The following is a 21,676-nucleotide window of genomic DNA, read 5'->3' as shown; positions in this document are numbered from 1 at the left end:
ACAAGAGAGAACACCATGAGTCATCACAGCAGAAAACATACTGGGGCGTTATCAACAAAGTGTCCCTTCCCCTGCCCTCCTCCCAGCCCAAAAAACATTCATGATAGGATTTATTAACTCTAAGTGAGGGGTGGGGGTGTCATCAACTTTCCCCATCTTCCTTTCCACCCCACCAACATGTCTATCTCTACATTCAGAAGCATTTCACACTGACATTTTCCATACACATATATAATCTCCACGTAGCAAAACTCTCAAGCACACTGCCACTTATGAAGCAAAGGACCTGTAGTTTGTGTACTGTGGATTTAAGGGTTGGAGGAACTGCTGAAAGATAATATTTTTTGTAAAAAAAGAAAGCATGAATTCAAAGGTAGACCCTCCTTTTTTAAAAAAACAAAAACACCCACAAACCTGTCCCCCACAATTGAACAGGTTCCCAGGGAAGCTTATAAAAAGTTAAAAATTATAATTAATATAATAAAACACATAGGGATCAGGATTCGAAATTAGCAGGGCGCCAGGTGCATTTTGTGCCTAAAGATTCTCCATTTGCAAGCACCTCAAAAAGTCTGGGTGCCATTTTTTTTGTACCTGGCTGACACTCAAGGATTACGGTACTTAAATGTATGCGCTTTGAAGCCTCAAAGTACAGTGGTACTTTGGTTTACAAACAGTCCTTTTTACAAACTATTTGGTTTATGGACTCCGCAAAACCAGAAGTAGTGTTCCGGTTTGCGAATTTTACCTCGGTCTACGAACGGAAGCCGAACGGTGGAAGGGCACCAGCGGTGGGTAACCTCATTAGGGAAAGTGCGCCTCAGTTTAAGAACAGATTTGGTTTAAGAATGGACTTCAGAAACGGATTAAGTTCGTAAACCGAGGTACCACTGTATACATTAAGGATAGACAATATGTTAAGGAGTTTAATAATAAAGAGTAGAGTGTTTTGAAAACTGAAGTACGGTGACAATATTTTTACTATAAACACCAAATTAAACATGTATTAACAATTTATGCTAAAAATGTGATATTAACAATGTGTCTCTTATGTGAATTTCGTATTAGTTAATGCTTATCAAAATAATAAACAGAAAATATTACCGACCCCCCCCACCACCAAATGGTGAGTAGACATTCTGTTTTGGCGCCCACAACCCAGGTCCCAGAAATGATTTGGCTCCCAGCTTTTCTATCCCAGTTTCTAACATTGATAGGGATGTATCCAATGTTAGAACAGATCCACTGAAATTAATTGGCATGACTCAAATAGGCCCACTAATTTCAATGGGTCTACTCAGAGTAGAACTTAGTTGGATGCAGCTCATAAAAATATTTAACCTGTCTTCCAGGTTAACTTTGTCAATGTTATATCAAGTCTTTTGCTGCCAAGCCTTTCAATTAGTAAGGGAGGCCAATTTACACCTATGATTTAAGCTTCCCTTGGGCTCCTTTGGGAGGAAGGGTGGGATATAAATATCATAAATAAATGAATGCCACCATTTATTCCTTTAAAGCAGGGCTGGTGAACCTGTGGCCCTGCAGATGTTGTTGGACTACAACTTCCATTGTCCCTGAGGCTGATGGGAGTTGGGAGTCCAACAGTATCTGGAAGGCCCCAGGCTGCTTTAATGCTTGCAGTACTCAGTAGGCCTCTGAGGTGTAAAATTCAAGAACAGGAGCCCCCCCCCCCATAACAAGTGGTGTTCCCCTAAAGGAAGTATTTAGCGCTAATAATAAACAGTGATCACTGTAAATTATGATAGTGAGGGTAGAGACCATTCATTCACAAGATCCAGGGTAAAAAACCCCATTATAAATAGGTAAAACCTAGTTTACAAGGGAAAAACAAGAGCCAAATGAAATGTCACAACAAAGAGACTGCTTAACTTTAACTCGGGTTAACACAAATCGGTATACAGCAGGGGTAAGTGGCTGAGGGCAAATGAACGCTCTCTACACTCTGGGAAGGTAAGTTATGCTTAGTGAGTGTGTTCAGTTCCCCCCATACTCTGCTTTTGCTCTGTTTACTTACAGTATTATTTATAACCTAACCTTTTATTTTTAAGGTCCTCTCCCCACCTGCTTTATGTGTTACTAGGGCAAACTTTTTTTACTATTTTTCTCTCAATGTATTGATTATTAACTTAGAATAAAAATGTGTGTGTGTGTTGGGGGGGGGAATCTGCCCTGTTTTAAGACACCGGATACTTCTGTTTAGCTTAAAGATAATCCAATTTGTTTTTCCCCCCGTGGGGCATTGCCGGAGAGGAATGGATTTAAAAGTGGGCAGCTGGGTATCGAGTTTCCTTAAAAGACTTGGAGCTGGCCTGGTGGATCTGCAGCTGACTCCAGACTTCAGTGTGACACAGCAGCTTTGTCTTTATCAGCAAAGAGAACAAAAAGTGAGTGCGGGGGGGGGCACAAATAGCAGCAACTGCAGTGGCAAAGCAGTTAAACCAAGGGATTGTAACAGGAATGCAACATGGCAGGCGGAACACACACTGCCCATCTGTTATCTAAAGCGGCTGACAGTGGCTTCTTCAGAGACTGTTACCCTCACCTGCTGAACTGATTTCCAGCGTCTGTGCTGGAGCACAGGCTCTGTATCCTTTTAACTAATGGTGCCAGTGCTTGAACCATATGCAATGAAAGCATGCATTCTACTTCTCCCTAAATACAGCAGTGGTTGCTGAGTACTGGGACTGGTAGGGCGGAAAGCAGGTAGGTTGAGGGCAGGTGGAGCCAATGACAACCAGATCCAACTAATTCAAGCTTTATCCCCAACCTCTCCCCCCATGAGAGAGATGCTACACAGGCAACACTGAGATTGAGGAGAAGGAGGAAGCTGCCTGAGAGCAAATGGAGGTTGGTGGGGAAGCCCCATTCACCCTAGTGGGCCAGCCTCCACTAATTAAACATATTCTCTTTCTGTATCCTTGCAACAGCTCTGTAAAACACATTAGTATCTCCATATTGCACATATGGTCTGAGGTTTAGAGAGAGAGGCATACCTAAGCAAACCTAGTGCGTTCATGACTTTTTGGTCACAACTACAGACTAGAGACTTCCTGATTCATACAACAGGTGTCAGGACTCTGGGCTGGAACTGGGGACATCAAGGTCTGGGGTTGGAACAAAGCCTAGTGAGCTCCTGTAAAATATACGAGCTTCAGGGGCTCCTTCATCAACAGAAAAGGAATGGGGGTTTGCAACACTGACCCCTGTGATTGGCCAGCAGTATGAAGCCTCTTGATTGGTCAGGCCTGGCTATAAATATTAGAACAAACTTGTGTTGTTGACATTTTGGTCAGTAAAGCAGTTTCTTCTGCTTGCTGAACTCCAGGCAACAACATATCCAGCTTGTACCTCAAAGTCACTTTAAAGGTGAGCTTTAAAGCATTATTTAAATTGAATTAAAAGTAGTTATAAACTGTCCTTCACCTGAAAGTTCCAGGACAGAGAAACATTAAAATCAAACTTAACAAAAAAGTCCTAAAAATAGCATGAAAAAACCAAAATGAAAGGAATGCAGCACTGATCCCAAACATACAAATTCCTAGTAAACTCCACCCCCGCCTGGATCTCCCTTACAGATCTTAAAACTTGGACAGGTCAGAATGGAAAGAGATATTTGGGCCTAGCATTGAAAATGCCAGCATAAGCACCTTCAACTAGGTTTGGGAAATAATAGGCAACCAAGAATTGATGTTATGCCCCCTCACTCCCTGGCACCATATGCTGAACAAGTTGCAACTTCAGGACAGTTATCAAAGATTTATGCTGGGAGGGCAGGTTTTATGTTGGGGTGGGTGGGTTATAACCTCAGTTAGTTAAGTATTTTTAAATAGATTTACTTGATTTGGGGGTGGGGTAGCTGTCCTCCCTGCCTGTGCCCATGCTTTTCACAATAACTCATTACAGTAGCCCAGCACTGAAGTTAGCAGAGCATGGATAACTGTGGCTAGACTATCTCTGTCCAGGAATGGAGATAGCTGGCAGACCAGCTGTATCTGAGGAAAGGAACTTCTAGCCACAAAAGCTACCTGGCCTTCAAGTGACCTGGATGATTCAAGTACCCTCAAGGTTCCTGTTCCTGTTCCTTCAGGAGGAATGAGCCCCATTTAGAACAGGGTGCCCCACCAATTCCTAGACCCAAAAACTGCCAGCCCAGAGCATCTCTGTCTTGTCTGGATTCAGTTTCAATTGAGTGGCCCACGTCCAGCCCATTGCTGCCTCCAAACATTGGTTCACCCCCTGCATATAGATATTAGCATGACTCTTGTGGCTTTGGCCCAGCCCAGCTGCATGATAAAGGCTCGGTTCAGAAATCATGCCAAACCAAGGTATGAATTATAACCACACTATGTGTTGAGCAGCTAAGCCGTGGTTCACAGCTGCCTGTCTGCTTTTATATGCCATCTGCTCAGTGCTCAGTTTCTCAAGTTCATTTTTGTCTCTATGACATGCAGCAGTCCCCAGAGGTGGAGCCTTGGCCCTGACTGTGGTGGGTCAAAGGTTTGTGAATTCAGACATTACAGCAAACCTCACTTAGCACAAACATTGGCTTGCAAACCCGCTTTGAACAGCGGAAGATATTTCTACCATTTTTGCTCCACACCATACATTTAAATCACATTAAAAACAGATGGCTTCCCCCAATTCATCATTGGAGGCTGTAGTTTGTTATGGGTGCTTGAAAGAATAGCTGTAAGTGGTAAACTAGTTTTCATGTTTCTTTGGGGGAAGCATTGCTCTTTAAATGTATGCTGTGGATGTGACCCTAGTTATAACATTCTCTAGTAGTTTTTTCTACTAAGTTTCTAAGCCTTTTTTGCCTTTAACATACAATCAAGTTACTCCAGCTTCTCAATCTCTGGAATCTCGGACAACAGCTTGAAGCCAATTCCTTGATCAGATGGTTTAGCCTAAAGCAATATTTGGCCAGTTCCTTTTCCCTTTTCACATGTTTTACGTTTGGAACTTTCCAAAAGAGAAACACAGGACAAAATGGAAGGCACCACTGCTTTCAACAGCTAGAAATCCCCTACCCTCTTTCTTGTTTGTTAATTGGATTTTGTAGGAAACAGAAAGGGGGTGTTGGAGTAAATGTGTGTCCACTTTAATCCCTGTTGGGTTAGTTACAGAGTCAAATGCCAGATCAAAAGGGGTGAAAACACCACAGAAATCTCCAGCTGCCACAGGAACAGCTGTGGGCAAATGAGGAAACTAAATGGTGTGTTTCAGAGGCTGAAGCAGAAATGTATGTATATTTAAGGATACACAGGGAACTTCTGAAATGTAGCTAGGAAAAAAATAAAAGTTATTAACCATCTGTGATTGCTAGGCTCCCCGTCCCCTCCAGAAAGTGTCCTGATATGTAGAGGGGGCGGGATTATCTGAAAAAAATTGCACAGACATTACTACACACATATAGAAGATGGGATCCATTTGTCTTTTGCTGGTAGGATTATTGCCTGCTATCCTGGGTTTTAATAGGAGAGTTTTGCTTGCTCAGCTGTGCCTATACTTCAGGGTTCTCCCAGATGCAAATTCCTTCTTCCCTACTTAGTGGAAGGAATGTCTCACAGGACAATGCACCCTCTGCTCCTTTCCCTAACTGGATCTTCTTCCAGAATCTGCTCTGCAACTGAAAACGTATTGCAAAGAGCACTGCAGCTCTCTTTTGTGTGATGGGGAAGCAACAAGTGAATGCAAAGAGCAAAATTACTGATGAAAACTCTTGAAAAAAGACATTAAGAAGAAGTATGTTTGGGAAATGTGGGGATGTTTCCAAAGAAATGTTGTGCACCCAACACCAAGAGTGGAAGCACAAGATAAGGTCTTCTTGTTGTTGCTGGTGGCTGCCCAGTGCACTGACCCATGACAGGGCTTTTTCAGTGGTGGCCTCCCAGTTGTGAAATGCCCTCCCTGGTGGTGTAGGAGGCTTCTGTATTTGATTCACGTGCAGTTCAGGAAAGGACATAGCTTGCTGCTAGAGACCATGTTTGCCTGCAGAAGGTCTCAGGTTCAATACCTGGCATCTCCAGTTAAAACAATCAGGGAGTGGATGACAGAAAAGGCATCTCTTTGCCTGAGACCCTGGAGAAGCACTGGTACTCGGAGGAGACAATTCCAGGCTAGATGACAACTAGGCTGACCTGGTGCAAGACAGCATGTTCTGCATTTCTGTCTTCTCTTTTCATTTTTTCTTCCCATATTTTTGAGCCACTTCTAATATAACCATCTCTCTCTCTCTCTCTCTCTCTCTCTCTCTCTCTCTCTCACACACACACACACACACACACACACACACACACACAATTTCAACAGAAGGATAAACACTTCTATTTTAAAAGGCTTACTTTCATTCGTTCTTTTTGCCCCTCTGTAACATTTAGAGCAGGGATAGCCAACATGGTGCCCTCCACATGTTGTAGAATGCAACTCCCATCAGCCCCAGACGACATGGCCATCTGTCAGGACTTGTGGAAGTCATAGTCCAAAACAACAGGAGGGCACCCCCTGATTTATGGGGATGGCTTCCGCTTGAATTCCTATCATTCTCCAGAAGATGTTCTCCAGTTCATGGGCAACATACAGAGTGAATACTTGTCTTGAAGGTCTAGTTTAGTATCTGTTACCAGTTACAATCATGTACCTGTTTGCTTTTAAAAGACCACCAGAGCAGGTGGTTTCCTTTTGATTTTGCCTCACCTTAACCACACCCTGCAAGCAATGGGTTTTACAGAGCGTGACAAGGGGAATCAATCTCAGTGCAAAACCCAGATGAGGGATGATAGGACCTACCTGCGGGGTGACCAGGGATCACAAGGCTGTTGGTGGGTAACGCTGGAGGAGGTGGCAGCGTAGGAGGGGTGGCAAACATGGCCGGATGGTGCTGGTGTTGGGACTGCGATCTGAGAGGGAAATGTGAGGCAGCAAGGTTAGAGATGGAGAGGGGTAACGCTGGGCCGGAGGAATGATGGGGAGGGATCTGGGGGGAGATGGGGAGGTGTTTTGGAAGGCTAATACTTGTTGCACTGCTGGCGCTGCTGCTTCTGCTGTGGAAATAAAAAAAAATGAAGGGAGTGGGGAGAGAAAGTGTCATTAGAAAGGCTGCAGAACTGCAAAATAACCAAAGCAATTTGTAAAAGTGTCCCAGCAAAAACACTGTCAGAGATATTTTGACCCATCTACTATCCAGCAGAGATCCCAAGGGATGGTCCCAATCTGAGCTAGGGTAGCAACTCCTGAATGACATTCAGTTTCATTTTCACATAAGCTATCACTGGGCTTCTCCTCCCTCTTCAACATGTCTTGAGATATTCCCTGCCCACCCCAGCGTCTTCTGATACACTTTTCATCCACAATGTCCTTAATCTCCTGTTGTTGAAGACTACTGCAAACCACTCCTCACTGTCTCCTTCTGAAATAAGTAATTGCAAGCATGAACAAAATGGGAATTGACCCATATCACAACAATATGTGGCCCTGCAGATATTGCTGGACTGAACACACTGGCTGGGGTTGATGGGACTTGGAGTCAATAGATTCCCCATCACCGCACTAGAAGATTATAGAGATCAGAGCTCTAAATGAGCACGGTCTACCCACCTGATATTATTGAGTCCGTTGTGGGCCACCTGGTGAAGCCCTGGGTAACTGAGAGGAGGGGGGATGTGGCTTGGAGGTTGGGTCCGGAGCTCAGGCAGCAGTTGAGGCTGTGACTGAGGTCGAGGTTGAGGTTGCGACTGAGGCCGAGGCTGCGGCTGAGGGGTGAGTCTTGGTGGTGCTGGTGCTGAGATCAATGGCTCTTTCTTCAACAGCGGGCTTGCCCGAGCACTCGACGTGGGTGCAGAGGAGGTGGAAGTCACTACGACAGTGTTCGGCGGGGGGCTGTGGATTGGCAGCACAAAGGGCACGTCAGTGCTCAGTTCCTGGCTGCGCTCCAGCCCGGACACCTTGGGGATGCTCCCTGCTTTCGCTTCGGCCTTGTCATTCAAGGCTGGACCTTCAAGAACAAGGAACAAGGCAAAAGTTATGTGGTAAAACATCCTGATGATGCATTTGGATTTCAGCATGCTAAGGTGGAAAGGATTTTAAGCGTATTGTCTAGCAGTAGCATGTTGTTATTTACCGCCAAGACCATCTCAAGGGCTCAGGCATGAATTTTGGATTTACATGGCTGTTTTTTCCATTGACACAGAATTTTTTTCTCCAATTGCAGCATCCCTTGTTGTCCCCTCAAACTGAAGTACAGAACAAGAGGCTGGGTCAAGTTTCCCTCGGTTGGGCCCAGGGATTCTTCTCCCTGCTGCACCTCTTATGGCTGGCTCACGTGGTTCTAAGCAACTGGAAAGAAGCAAGTTATGCCTTCAACAGGAGGACGGCAGAAAAAATGGTGGCAGAGAACTGAAATAAACTGACATTATATTAACTGTCCCAGATTCTTTTATAGTAAGAAATTCACTGGGGAACTGGTACCATTCCTTAGATAATGGAATACAACCAATCTGTTTGAAAATGTAAGTCAAGATTTGCCCAATGTGGTATATAATGCTGATTATGTTAAACAGATTATAGGAGATAATTCTGATGATTGCTAGTTCTTTGAATCCCATTTGATGACTGTTCTTTTTAAAAATAATAATAATTGAACGGCCCTGTTACCCTTCGTATGTTTTGTCATATTTTTTTTTAAATAGACATTATAAACTGCAGAGTTTCCCTTTCCCATACCACCATGCTTGAATTTTCCAAAACTGGTTTTTAGTATCTCTTCAGTGAGATTAACATCCTATTTTAGATTTCACTTGTGACACCACTGCCTCGCCAGGTCTACCACCAAATTCCATTTTAGGTAGAAATAAGTAGCAACACTAGACAAGAGCTGCTTGGAAGTGGGTAACTTTGCAGGTATATGTTACAAAATGTAAGACACACACATCACCTTTCCATCAGGAATGCCTACTGCTCTTCTAGACAGCTAACATTGTACTGTGACAGTTTCAGTAATGCTCACATTTACCTTGGATTTTTGCACCCACCAATAAAGTGCATTTTATTAAAACGTACAGTTCTGGTCTTGATAATAAATATAAATGGCACCAAGGACACTTTTTGTTTGGCTGGCCCTTCAAAAGCTGTAATTTTTAAAAAGAATCTCTATGTAATATATCAAACTTCAGTGGCATGGCAACTAGCAGCTACATAAATATATTTTTCCAGCAAACATTTTCTTGATGTAAATACTCATTCAGCTATGGCCACAATGAGCCAGACTTACTCAGTGAACCAAAGATTGGACCTTGCCTGAACTCCCACATTAGCCAAGGACATGTTGGGAGCTTTGGAATACTCAGTCTTGAATGGGAATTTAAAGACCCACTCCTTAAATTTGTGGTGTTGATAAATGAGATTATGCCTAATTCCTGCTGGGTATGGGGGGATCCCCTAATTTGCACCACCTGAATCAATTCACATACTGAAATAATAGAATTGTAAAATTGGAAGGGACTTTGAGGGTCATCTAGTACAACCCCCTGCAATGCAGGAATCTCATTTGAAATTTCCACACCTCAAATCCTGTGTTGTTCCTCTTCAACTTAAAAAGTATATATTAGGGGGGAAATGCACTAAGAAATGTGTATTATTTATTTATTTATTTATTTATTTATTTATTTATGCATATGAAAGTGTTTATATACTGCTGTATCATAAAAATATATCAGCAGTTTACAACAATATAAAAAATTATGGACCTAAAACATTTTTTTGCGAAGGGGGATACAGATAAGGAAATTAGAGAACTGAATTTTAGACTGGGAAAATGAGAAGCCACATCTGAAAGATTCATCCATCCATCTGTCCTGGTGACCGTAGGTGCAATATGACAGAATGTTCTTCCCTAAAAGGTGAGATTTTTGTTCAATCACAGCATTCTTCCTCCATACAAAAAACACTTAGAAAATGAGCAAGTTGTGGAGAAGGCAAGGCAAGTGCCAGTCTTCCTACAGCAATTGTTTATCTGGTATGGATCACCATTCAGATAGTTATGTGAGCTCCTACCTGCTGTCTGAACTGGGAAAGCTCAAACACCATTTTCCCACCTCAGCAACGAATAGACCAAAGACTATGACGGAAAAAAACAGATTTAAATGATTCATTAAAAATTCAGTGATGCCTATTTGGGTGGTTTGAGAATGATGCTGTACGAGAAGAGTAGCCATGTACAGTAATGTAGCTTTAATAATCTCTAATACTTTGGGGGACACAGAAACATGCCAACAGCTATAATAAAAGGTCCCTTGAAAGTACCAGTAACACAATCTCTTGGGAAGTGTTTATTCCCACCCCCTTATTTTAACTTTGCCAATCATGCAACCCACACTCACAGATATCAGGCTGTTGTATCTTGGTGGGCACCTATCTGGTGTCTTACTGTTACCACCTGTCACTGGCACTCTCTATTCATAACCAAACAGCTCCAACTTGAGAACTGAAGGTGGAGGTTGAGCATGATTCAACGTGGCTAACGCCATTGCACACAACCACTGCAGCTATCAGTAAAGATTTGCTACAAATGAATCGGCATAAGCATTCCACATGGAAAACCTGATGAGCTATTTTTCACTGATGTGACAAGAGTCCCAGAACAAGTAAAATTACCATAAAGAAGAGAGGCCCTCTGGTCATGTTCCTTCATGATTTGATAAGCACAGGCAATGCTAATGCATAGGAAGCTGACTTATACAGAGTCAAAGAATTGGTCCATCTAACTTAGTATCAGCTGCACCAGCGGTTCTCAAGCTTCCTATTTTCCTTGCAAATGGCTGAGGGCCTCAGCAGACCACTTAGCAAACTCTGCGTCAGATGTTGACCTTTGGCCCCTGATATAAACAACCATGATATTCACCACCCTATACTGGAACATTCCAATGATAGAAATGTGTTTATTTTTACCAAGTTCTAGAGTAGTTAATTTTCATGCCTCATGATAACAGGCCGAGCCAATTTGCCTAAGACTCAACAGTCAGCTCCAATATTTCAACCTTAATTAAAGCTGAACTCACGTCAGCTTAGCTCTTTCCTTCACAGAGTATCTGACATTTACAATGATTTGTGTATCTGCCGAGCCACACTGAAGGCTAGATCGCATTAGCCCTTTCCCACTCCCCCCACAACCAGACACAACATTGTCCCCCTCCCACTTTTTTTAGCATGCTGACTTTGCTTGTTTTCTAACTAGAATCCCAGGATGCAAAACGTTCCTTAACAAAGGGCCTAACAGTCTCTCATTATAGAAACATTTGTGTACAACAGCCCACGAGGTATCCATCACACAGCCTTACGTGATCCTGCCTCTTTTTATTGCAATATCTGAACACTTCCAAACCATTAATGCATTTGTCCTTGTGACACTCCTGTAAGGCATAAAAAGGCTATAATTCTTATTCTACACATGGGAGAAAAATGGCATACAAGGCCATCTCATCCGCTGCATGAATGGGGCCTATGTCCTGGGTGCTAGCCTTGAGACGGATGCCCAGCTATCATAATTTATTGGACGTTTATTGGACGTGCTTTGCTGTATTTTCTGAATAAGGCTGAAACCGCAGCAGCACTCCTCCTCCTAAGTACTTTACTCCTTTGATAAGGGCACCAGCATGGAAAATGAAAGATGGAGACGATATGAAGACCAGGAGCCAAGCCGTACACAGCCAAGAGTGGAAGAACCATCGTGAAGAAGATAGCCCTGTAGACCAGGTCCCACTGAGTAACAGCCATGCATCACATGAAAGACAAAGCCAAAATTGTGGGAGTTGAGCCTGCATCCAGTTCCAATAGGAAACAACAGAGGGAGAAAAAAACACCTGTAAGTTTCTCAGTGGCTTTACACCTGTTCACAACGCCCCCACCAGAACAATAATAAAATAACGCAGCAGTTAAGATAAAAGCATGCCAATGCATAAACACAATAATGCATAAAAAGGCAGCATTTAAACCAGTTGCAAGATGTCGTTAAGTGCAACTGAGCAGACAAGATGGTGGGGAAAGGCAACCAATGCCAATACTTAAATTATGCCACTAAAAGCCCAGATAAACAGGGCAGATTTTCCCCTAGTCCAAAAAAGGTAAGACAGAGAAGGCACCAGAGGGTAGGGATGGGATTTTCTAGAAATCTCAGTTTTGGGCTTATGCACACAAATTCTTTTTCCAATTCATGTCTCACTCCCTGATCTGGATGAGAAGAGGGTTGTTTTCTAACCAGCTCCACTAAAAATAGGAACGTTATTTGGATATAATTTTTCTATATACATGTAAATAATATACAATATTTTTGTATATACATGTAAATAATATACAATAATGTTTATGTATAACACATATGCAACGCTCAGCTGGGTTGTAACTGCTGAATTCCATATATAGTCATTTAAAACAGATTCCTTTTCCATCCCTACCAGGGAATCTAGAGGGAGTTTCATTAAAAGAGTGCCACCACAGAAAATGTAATATAGTGGACCCTCGGGTTATGTTACCATTGGGTAATGTAACTTTCTGGTTGCAAACGCGTCAAACCTGGAAGTGGGTTTGCTGCGCATGCGCAGAAGCGCTCTGCGGCGGCGCATGCATGCGCAGAAGCAGTCCTCCAGTTATGGAATTTTCGGGATACGGCCGGGCCTCTGGAACAGATCCCGTTCATAACTGGAGGTACCACTGTATCTCTGGTTGTCACCTAATTTTCACAGGTGATGGCACCTAGAGATTTCAGCTGCTGGGGAGGCTCATATGGGATGCAGCTTTGTGGTCAAAGCTAAGGAGCTTCAGTCCTGTAAATTGCCTATGTAGCAGAGTGCATGGGAATCATGTGTGCCAGCTCCTCAGAAGAACAGTGGGGTGCGATAAAATAAGCAAATATCTACTATCCCTACTGATGCCTGCAGCCAATCTATGGCTTAACCCAAGAGGGTGTGCATAAATATGTGCTGCAATGAGGAATATGCTGCCTCCTTTTGCAATGCCTCTGAACATTGGAAGCTGCCTTCTATCAAGTCAAATTATTGGTTCATTTGGCTCACTGTAGGCCTTACACTTTTGCAAAATGCCCCGAAGTCAAGATCCTTGGCTTGACTTGTCTGAACAGAAATAATGAACAAAAACTATTATCCTAACTTAGAAGTGCACAAAGCGGATTATGCTATTACTTTCAAGGACATTCAGTAACTCTGATTTAAGATTCCACAGATTTGTGAGCGGAGGATGGACGCTAGCTAGCCTGTTATGCTGACTTCTCAGCAGAAAGCAAATTCTTCAAGGGCTTAGCTAAGTCTAAAGGAAAACTGCTGAGTGCAGCTGATGGGAAATCAACTTGGGGTATTTAAAACTGGCTCTAAACTTTACGGGGAGAGAGAGAGAGAGAGAGAAAAGCACAAGTCTTTCCCTGCCACTGGTACCCCCTCCTGCCTGCCACTCTTAAATGACATGCGCCAACATGTCATACACACCAGTAGACTGAGCACAGTGCCCCTCCCAGAAAAGGGCCTGACACAAATTAAACCTGTTCTGTTAGAGGAATTTGCTTCAAAGCTGATTAAGTGTTGCTCAAGTGCAAGAGATTAAAATCCACAAAAGCTGCTCTTTGAGGACTCCTATAAGCAGTTGCTGAGTTATGCAAACAACACTTGGGGCAAAATCACTTCCAGACCTGCAGCCCTTTCTCCCTCTCACTCACTTGGGAGGTGCATGTTCTTTGCAATTTGTTTATAAATGCATAAAAAATCATGATTGGAAAGAATCAAATATTTTCTTCTATGTTTCTTGATAAAAGGAAAAGCAGTGCCTCTGCATCCCCCTGCATTGCACTACCTTTTACTCTCTGCAATGTGTGTGGGGGGCCTTCGCCCCTTCCTTAAAACCACTGTAGCTGCAGCACACATCTAAGAATGGACTACACTGGTGTTAGTACTAGATAGCCAAAGAAAAAAGCAGGCTGTGGCATGACCACCGTCATACGTTATACAAAGACTCCCTGCCCTTTGCCCTGGGTGACTTTGAAATTTATAGCTTCTGACACACTGTGTCTTACTATAAAGAAATATTGGAGCTCATAAGGAAGACCCTAGCAGTTGGTCAAACAATGGGCCCAGGTTTGAAGAAGGTATAGGCAAGGTGCCCTTTGGTGCCTCCCAAAGTTTATCAGAGTAGAGAGGGCAGATGTGGATTAATGGCAGTGGGCACAAGTAGGATGGATGGTGATGAAACAGTGTATCTTCAGCCTGGCACTATGAAGAGAATTAAGTGGTTAATTCCCAATGCTTCTTGGTCTTGGCCCTGATATGGTGTCTGCCAGGAGTAAAGCTCAGTGGCATGATGCTTAATGAAGACTGTAGCTACGTCTGCCTGGCTTGGTGTTTCTTTTCACAGAGATGGGCCACCATGCTACATGCTGGACTGGATCAACTTTAGGGAAGGGCTCATAGCTCAATACTGGAGCTATGCCTCGCATACAGAATGCTTCAGGCATACTTCTTAGCATCTCCTATTTAAAGGGATCTCAAGTAGGACAAATGGGGAAGAGTGAGACCTTGGAGAACTATTGCAAGTCAGAATACCAAATATTGGACTAGATGGATCAATGGTCTGATTCAGTGTTGTTGTAGATACCAATATTTATTTGCTTTCCCCCTACAGAAGTGACTCAGAGCAACTTACAGTGTAAAAACAAACACTAAAATCAAGTGTAAGAAGAATAAACTGAGAAGCTAAAATACAGTACAGTGGTACCTCAGGTTACATACACTTCGGGTTACATACGCTTCAGGTTACAGACTCCGCTAACCCAGAGATAGTGCTTCAGGTTAAGAACTTTGCTTCAGGATAAGAACAGAAATTGGGCTCTGGCGGCGTGGCGGTAGCAGGAGGCCCCATTAGCTAAAGTGGTGCTTCAGGTTAAGAACAGTTTCAGGTTAAGAACGGACCTCCGGAACGAATTAAGTACTTAACCCGAGGTACCACTGTATAAGGCAGCTTCCTATATTCTCTCAGAGTAAGGGATATGCTAGTTATTTAATGACTTGCTGAAACTCTGCATTATTTTCTTTTTAGAATGTATTTACTTTAAGACCACTCTTCCATAACAAAATGCCAAAAGTAGCATATTTTTCATAATGTTTATTGAGGAATTAACCAAACATGGCAGTCACTTTTTATTGCCCAAGTTATGCTGCTTGATTTTTTTTAAAAAAACTTTCCCTTAATCATTGGAGATGTTTGAGAAATGTCCAAATAATACGACATCTGGAGTACCATGACCCTTTTGCATTTAGGCAAAATGACAAGTACAACACTAATCTTTCTGGGAAGCAAAAGAGAGCAGCTGCCTTTTGTGGGAGATTTTGGAGGGGGTACCACTTTTTCCTTAACTCCAACCCCCACCTCTATATTGTGTTATAAAAACAATGTCACTCAAAAGCAGAAAAGGGCAAATGTGTGCGTAATTTTGGCTTTTCCCTTCCAGTGCAAGAAGTCTAAGGGTCACACTGGAAACGCAGAAGTATCTTAATTTTTGAAAATCATTCTTTATCTCACTATTTAGGTATCACACCAGTCATAGACAGAACAATAACTACTATTAATGTGAAGGTTCTAATTTCCCTTGAATGGCTTTGTTATTTCATAGCATCAAAGAGGGTTATCTAGTCAAAGCTCCTGCAATGCAGGAATCTCAACTAAAGCATCCATTACAGATGGCTATCCCACCTCTTCTTAAAAACCTCCAAGGAAGGGGAGTCCACAACTTCCCGAGAGAGACTATTCCACTGTCGAACAGCTCGTAGTGTCAGAAAGTTTTTTTGTATGTTTAGTCAGAATCACCTTGCTTGTAATTTGAAGCCATTGGTTCAAGTCTTGCCCTCCAGAGCAGAAGAAAGCAAGCTTGTTCCCTCTTCCGTGTGACAGTCCTTTAGATATTTGAAGATGGCTATCATATCTCCTCTCAGTCTCCTCTAATCCAGGCTAAATATGTCCAGCTCTTGCAACCATTCTACATAAAGCTTGGTTTCCAGACCCTTGATCATCTCGGTTGTCCTCCACTGCACATGTTCCAGTTTGTCAATATCATTCTTAAATTGTGGTGCACAGAACTGGACAAAGAACTCCGGGTGTAAGTCTCACCAAGGCAGAATAGAGTAGGACAATTACTTGGCTTGATTGGGACGCTATACTTCTGTTGATGCAGTCTAGAATAGCATCAGTTTTTTACTGCTGCTGCTGTTGTCTCAGGTTAACCTTGTGGTCTACTAACACCTTCTTTTCACATGTACTATTGGCAAAGCCAGATGTCCCCCATCTTATATTTGTGCTGCTGATTCATCCTGTCTAAGTGTAGAACCTGGCATTTGCCCCTACTGAAATTCATTTTGTTTACGTTTGGGCCCAGTTCTTCAATCTGTTAAAATCATCTTGAAACCTGATTCTATCTTTCTGCTACATTGGCTACCCCTCCCGGCTTAGTGTCATCTACATATTTGACAAGCACCCCTTCAAATCCTTTATCTAAGTCCAAGAATTAGGGGTCAGGTTAATAAAACAATCAAGCAAGTGAGCCAAGCCAAACTAAGCAAGCAAACCTGCTCATCAGACCCTTTTGGATAACCCATGTAAATCTTCCAAATAGTGACTGGAAGACTGATTTTGAACGTGAGAGGCTGGTTCATAGCAGGCATTAGAACTGGTGGTCAAGGGGAAGGGCTGTAAATCAATGGCAGAACATCTGTTCTGGAAGCAGATGGTCCCATGTACAATCCCTGGCATCTTCAGATAGGGCTGGGAGAGACACCTGTCTGCAATCCTGCCAGTCACTGTAAACAATACTGAGTCTGATGGACCTATGATCTGACTCAGTATATGGCAATTTTGCATGCATGAACAGCAGTAAAGGTAAATGCACAATAATCTGCTAATGGCACCTATTTCCCCCAACAAAGGTCAAACTCGCCCCTGCAATTGTGGTTTCATTCTCCAACACTTGCAACACCCCAATTCTAATACACTACCCAAGCCCCTCCTCAGACCGTTGGACATTCCTGAAACCTCTTATTTGTTGGTGTTTGCTGTATTTGTTCATTCTACGACAGACTGCTCATCAAAGTCTGAAGAGAAAGTGCTTGCTTTTTCTGGCTATACTTGAGAAAGACATTCAATATGTTATCAGCAATTTAAAATATACCTCGGAAGCTGCAGTGTGTAAAATTAACTTCTAGAGAGCCTGGGACAGAGGGGAGATGAACCCTGAAGAATGAAAACATTAAGCACTCACACTAAACATTTTTGCAAGCCAGCCCACAAAGACAAAAATATGGACAGTGGTTTACCAGGAACAGGTGCCAGAAAATAGGATTGTTTCTGGAAAATAAGGGTCAGAAAATATGGACAGTTGGATCATAGGAGCTGTAGCCAATGCTAGTCCTACTCAGAGTAAACTCACTGAAATTGATGCACACAACTAATTTAGGGACATTCATTTCAATGGGTCTACTCTAAGTAGAACTCAGTTGGATACAGCCCTATGCTTACATGTACTCCACAACCATTTAGGTATCAAACAACATTCAGCATCTTACATATTGAAAACAAAACAAACATTGAATCACAATCTGGAGCAAAGGGCGTTCTGCAACGCCTAGCGTCACCAGATCCAAACTTAGGCCTTTCCTAGCATTTTTTTGGTTTTTTGCTTGCTCTCTTTTTCAACAGGAAGCTCCTTCCGCAAGGACTTGGATCCAGCCTCTTTCACTTCAGTTCGTTGGTACGGAGCTGTCTGTCAAGTCAAATCGTCTTGCAACAATCTAAAACACCCTCAGAACAGCTGCCACTGTCAATTATTCTCTCCGACAGCCTTGACTATCAGGAAAAGAACTGGAGCGAGCACTTGCCAGTTTTAATAAACTGTGTTGCCCAAGTCATTTAACCTGCTAGATTGCTGTACGCTGGGGCTGTAACAAGCCTTCAAGCTTCTTGAGGAAAGGAACCGTGGCAAAGGGCTGGCAGCTTGGTCCTTGGAATCTGCTTCCAAGTGCACCCATTTTCTTTCGCTTCGGAGGCACCCAGGTTTTGAAAAACATAATTTCAAGACTTCTGCACAGTGTTTTGTGATGCGAAAGTGGCTACCGTTTATCTCTATTACGTCTGCACCTTCCCCTTCCTCCCAGTAGCTCAGAGCAGTATTTTAGCCTGAAAACCACTCTCTGAGGTGGGTTAGAATGAGCGAGTGTGATTTGCCCAAGGCCACCCAGGGAGCTTAATAGCCGAGTACAATTTAAAGTTGAGTTTTTCAACACTCTAGCCAGTACCCCATACTGGTTTTCAAAACAGCTTTCAAAATCACCTAAGTGAATTAGGATCCTGAGTCTGCATGCTTCAAAAGACTGTATTTTAGAATTACCCCACTCACTTAAATGACACTATGTAGGAGCGTGTGGTTTTTGGAGAAACACACCAGATTTTAAATTAAGGCCATAATCTTTACTTTAATAATTGCTAAATCAATTAAAACCCTTTTAAGGTTTAGGTGTATTAGATAAACTAAACCAATTTTTAAGTTTACTAAAAGGATACCTGCTTCAGACAATTCCTCCTCCTTAAAAAAACAAAAACTTTATTATTATTTTCTTAATTTTTTTTAATGAAATCTGCAGGTGGCAGGAACATCTTCTAACATGGCATCATATACATGCACCATCTAGAAACAAATAGTGCTTTTTATTCAAAACTATTGGCTTAGTCACAAAAATTATGATTAAATGAATTTATTTAATTAACTGGATGAAAGCCTCATGTTAAATGAGAGCTTCCCTTGTGGACAATCTACTCAAAGAGAAAAAGAATGCTTCACAATTTATTTCTGGGCCCAATTCAAGATGTTCAAGGTGTTCACATTAATGCTATTGAGTTATATCCAGTCCTGCTCCAAGTTGTTGGCATCCATCAGTCTAGAAAGACAATGGAGTGCAGCCCTGGGGGCAAAGTCAAACTGCTGGAGAATCACAGCACCTGCTGCGGCTGCAGAGACCGGTAACTCTTAACTACTGCCTCCTATGTTGTTTTTGCTGTGTTAGCAGCACTGAAGTGACCTATCTAGGGCAAAAGGCAGTGTGTATGGACTGGGCTACCCAAACATGATGGTCACACTGCTTGCGGTTGAAAGGAAGCAGAGAAATACATTTGGCATCAGCTTGGCTGCCAACGGAATTGGACGTTAACATCAGCAGAGGGAATTCCGCCACCTTATGATGTGTGGGAAACGGTGGCCCAGGAGAGGGTTTTCTCTGTGGCAACTCCTAAATTCTGAAACTCCTTTGTCACAGAGGTGTACCTACCACAAGGGTCAGCAACCTTTTTCAGCCGTGGGCCGGTCCACCGTCCCTCAAACCATGTGGTGGGCCGGGCTATTTTTTGGGGGGCGGGCGGGGGAATGAACAAATTCCTATGCCCCACAAATAACCCAGAGATGCATTTGAAATAAAAGCACACATTCTACTCATGTAAAAACACACTGATTCCCGGACTGTCCATGGGCCAGATTGAGAAGGCGATTGGGCCGTATCCAGCCCCCGGGCCTTAGGTTACCTACCCCTGACCTACCATCTTTGCCCTACAGTTTACGCCATATGTTGAAGATGCAAGTGGCCTTAGACAATCAACTTATTTTGTTTTGCAGGACTCAACTCTTGTACTGAATCTACGCATTTTGGAACAGTTTTACTTGTTTTATCATGGTCATAGATTTATTCATTTGCTTCATAGCTGTATATTATATTGTCATCACCTGCCCTGGGACCTTATGGTGAAGGGCAGACAAATAATTGCCAATAAATATACAAACAAATAGCCCACCATTAAACTATTTCCTCAAATTCCTACTGCCTGCCCCCTTGAAACTTTGTTTTATTCAATGGGTTTTACATGTGGTGCTTGGTAGTCCCAGCTTGAGCCATCTGCATTAGCAGCCTTGAGCAGACTAAAGTATCTTAAACCCCACTGGGATTATGTGTCACAACGATCAAATATGTATCACTTCTTTATAAGCTTTACCTTTGAATCAACGAACAATTAAATATGTTTGCAACCTAAATGGACAGCAACTCCATCACCAAGCAGCTTTGGGGCAAGTCACTCTAGAAAACTGAAGCATTTCAGAGTTCTTTATTCCTAAAAAAAGAAGAAGCTTGATTGGATTGGGAAAATGTCCAGCACAAAGAGTGTGAATTTCTTTGCAGAAAAGGACCCCGACAGTGTTAAAACCGAATCCACGGGATGGTGATTTGTTGCTTTTGTGGTTCTTTAATAAGATGGTTTGATTCCTGGATTCTGACATGCTATATCTAGGAGTGTTAGCTGTAAGCATGCATGACGACATGCCAAAGCTACAAAAAGATGAATGGAAATGGGCCCTGAACTGAAGGTTTGGGGCCAAGAAATAAAGGTAAGGATTGCCGTTCAAATCCCCAGAAAAGTAAGTCATGGTACATTTGCATAGCAAGGCGGCTGTTGGCAGTGGTCCAAGGCAAAACCGAAACAGGATTTTCAACCAAGGCACCTACTGTGGATGCTGGTTCTGTAATGAGATTGGAAGTTTCATGCAGGCTTTTAATCTTGGGCTCTAACATTGGATCAAACACAGCAGAGTTAAATCCCTTCAGTCCTGCTCCTAAGCCTGGCCAATGACGTAAGAGGCAATCTATAGCCTTGACCACAAAAAGATACAAAAGCTTTTTTGTATTTACTAAGGAGGGCCTTATGCAGTGCAGGCAAAACAATACATGGAGGAGGAGGAGGTTCTTAGACCCTCTTAAAGTAACTGAAGCATTTTTAAAATCCAATCTTATTCAAGTATTCAGGCCAATGTCTGGACCTTTTAAAAAGGCACAGCGCTCCTATATATCAAATGATGTCATGCTTTTAATTAGTCAAGTAAGTGCAAATAACAAACTGTCAGTTGCCACATTATAGCAGGAAAATATGCTACTTTCTGCTGTTTGAAATCCATATTGATTCCTGCCCCACTGCTGTGAGTTATTAATCACTCCAATTAAATCCCAAACACAACTCTTTGCTCTAAAATTGAACCCACAGCACTTGATCAATAGCACAAACCTCCAAGAGCAATTACTGCTCATCGTAATAGAACAGACTGTTCTTTGGGAAACCTGAAGGCAGCCATTCTTCAGCTGAAACTCGAGCCACTTTTTACGCACATAGCAAACAAACTAGGCCATCTGTTCTCTTAAGCAGATGTAGATGCATGCACACACAACCACCCAGGGAGGGAGGGATATATCTTTTACTAAACTGAGACGTGTGCGTGCAGGGGCAATGCTCCCTTGGAAATGAGCCACTGAGTGACCTCAATTCTTAACCGTGAACTTTCCCCTGGCAGAACCCATTGCAGAGTTGGGATATGGAAGGACAGGGCCGTTTTGAGGGGCCCTTTGACAAAGCATCCTCAGTGGGTGAGCTGACCTTGTAACACAACAGAGGAGTATGCACACAAACACACACACACACACTTTTTAACAGTAAGGGACCCCTGACCATTAGGTCCAGTCGTGGCTGACTCTGGAGCTGCGGCACTCATCTCGCTTTATTGGCCGAGGAAGCTGGCGTACAGCTT

The 21,676-nt window shown here is 42.8% G+C and overlaps 1 protein-coding gene and 1 long non-coding RNA gene across 12 annotated transcripts in view; one reads left to right on the top strand and one right to left on the bottom strand.

Moving 5' to 3' along the window:
- LOC308576061 lies at positions 1-18,721 on the top strand. Its single transcript, XR_014003039.1, has 5 exons — positions 1-2,405; positions 8,231-8,528; positions 9,786-9,917; positions 11,661-11,878; positions 17,761-18,721. It is a non-coding gene; the product is annotated as an uncharacterized lncRNA (long non-coding RNA).
- FBRSL1 (fibrosin like 1) overlaps positions 1-21,676 on the bottom strand; it is a 792,844-nt gene that overhangs the window by 36,472 nt on the left and 734,696 nt on the right. For 9 of the 11 annotated variants that reach the window (XM_081174684.1, XM_081174690.1, XM_081174687.1 and 6 more), the window contains 2 exons: positions 7,618-8,014; positions 6,811-7,064 (listed from right to left, as the gene is read on the bottom strand). In XM_081174684.1, the coding sequence (XP_081030810.1) occupies positions 6,811-7,064; positions 7,618-8,014 (651 nt within the window). The remainder of the gene's footprint in view (positions 1-6,810; positions 7,065-7,617; positions 8,015-21,676) is intronic. The other 2 variants (XM_081174689.1, XM_081174685.1) reach the window with 2 other exon arrangements.

Source organism: Podarcis bocagei (assembly GCF_964188305.1).
Source record: "Podarcis bocagei genome assembly, chromosome: 16".
Taxonomy (NCBI): Eukaryota; Metazoa; Chordata; class Lepidosauria; order Squamata; family Lacertidae; genus Podarcis; species Podarcis bocagei.
Note: the sequence above shows the minus strand (reverse complement) of the source record. Positions and strands in the feature narration are given on the sequence as shown.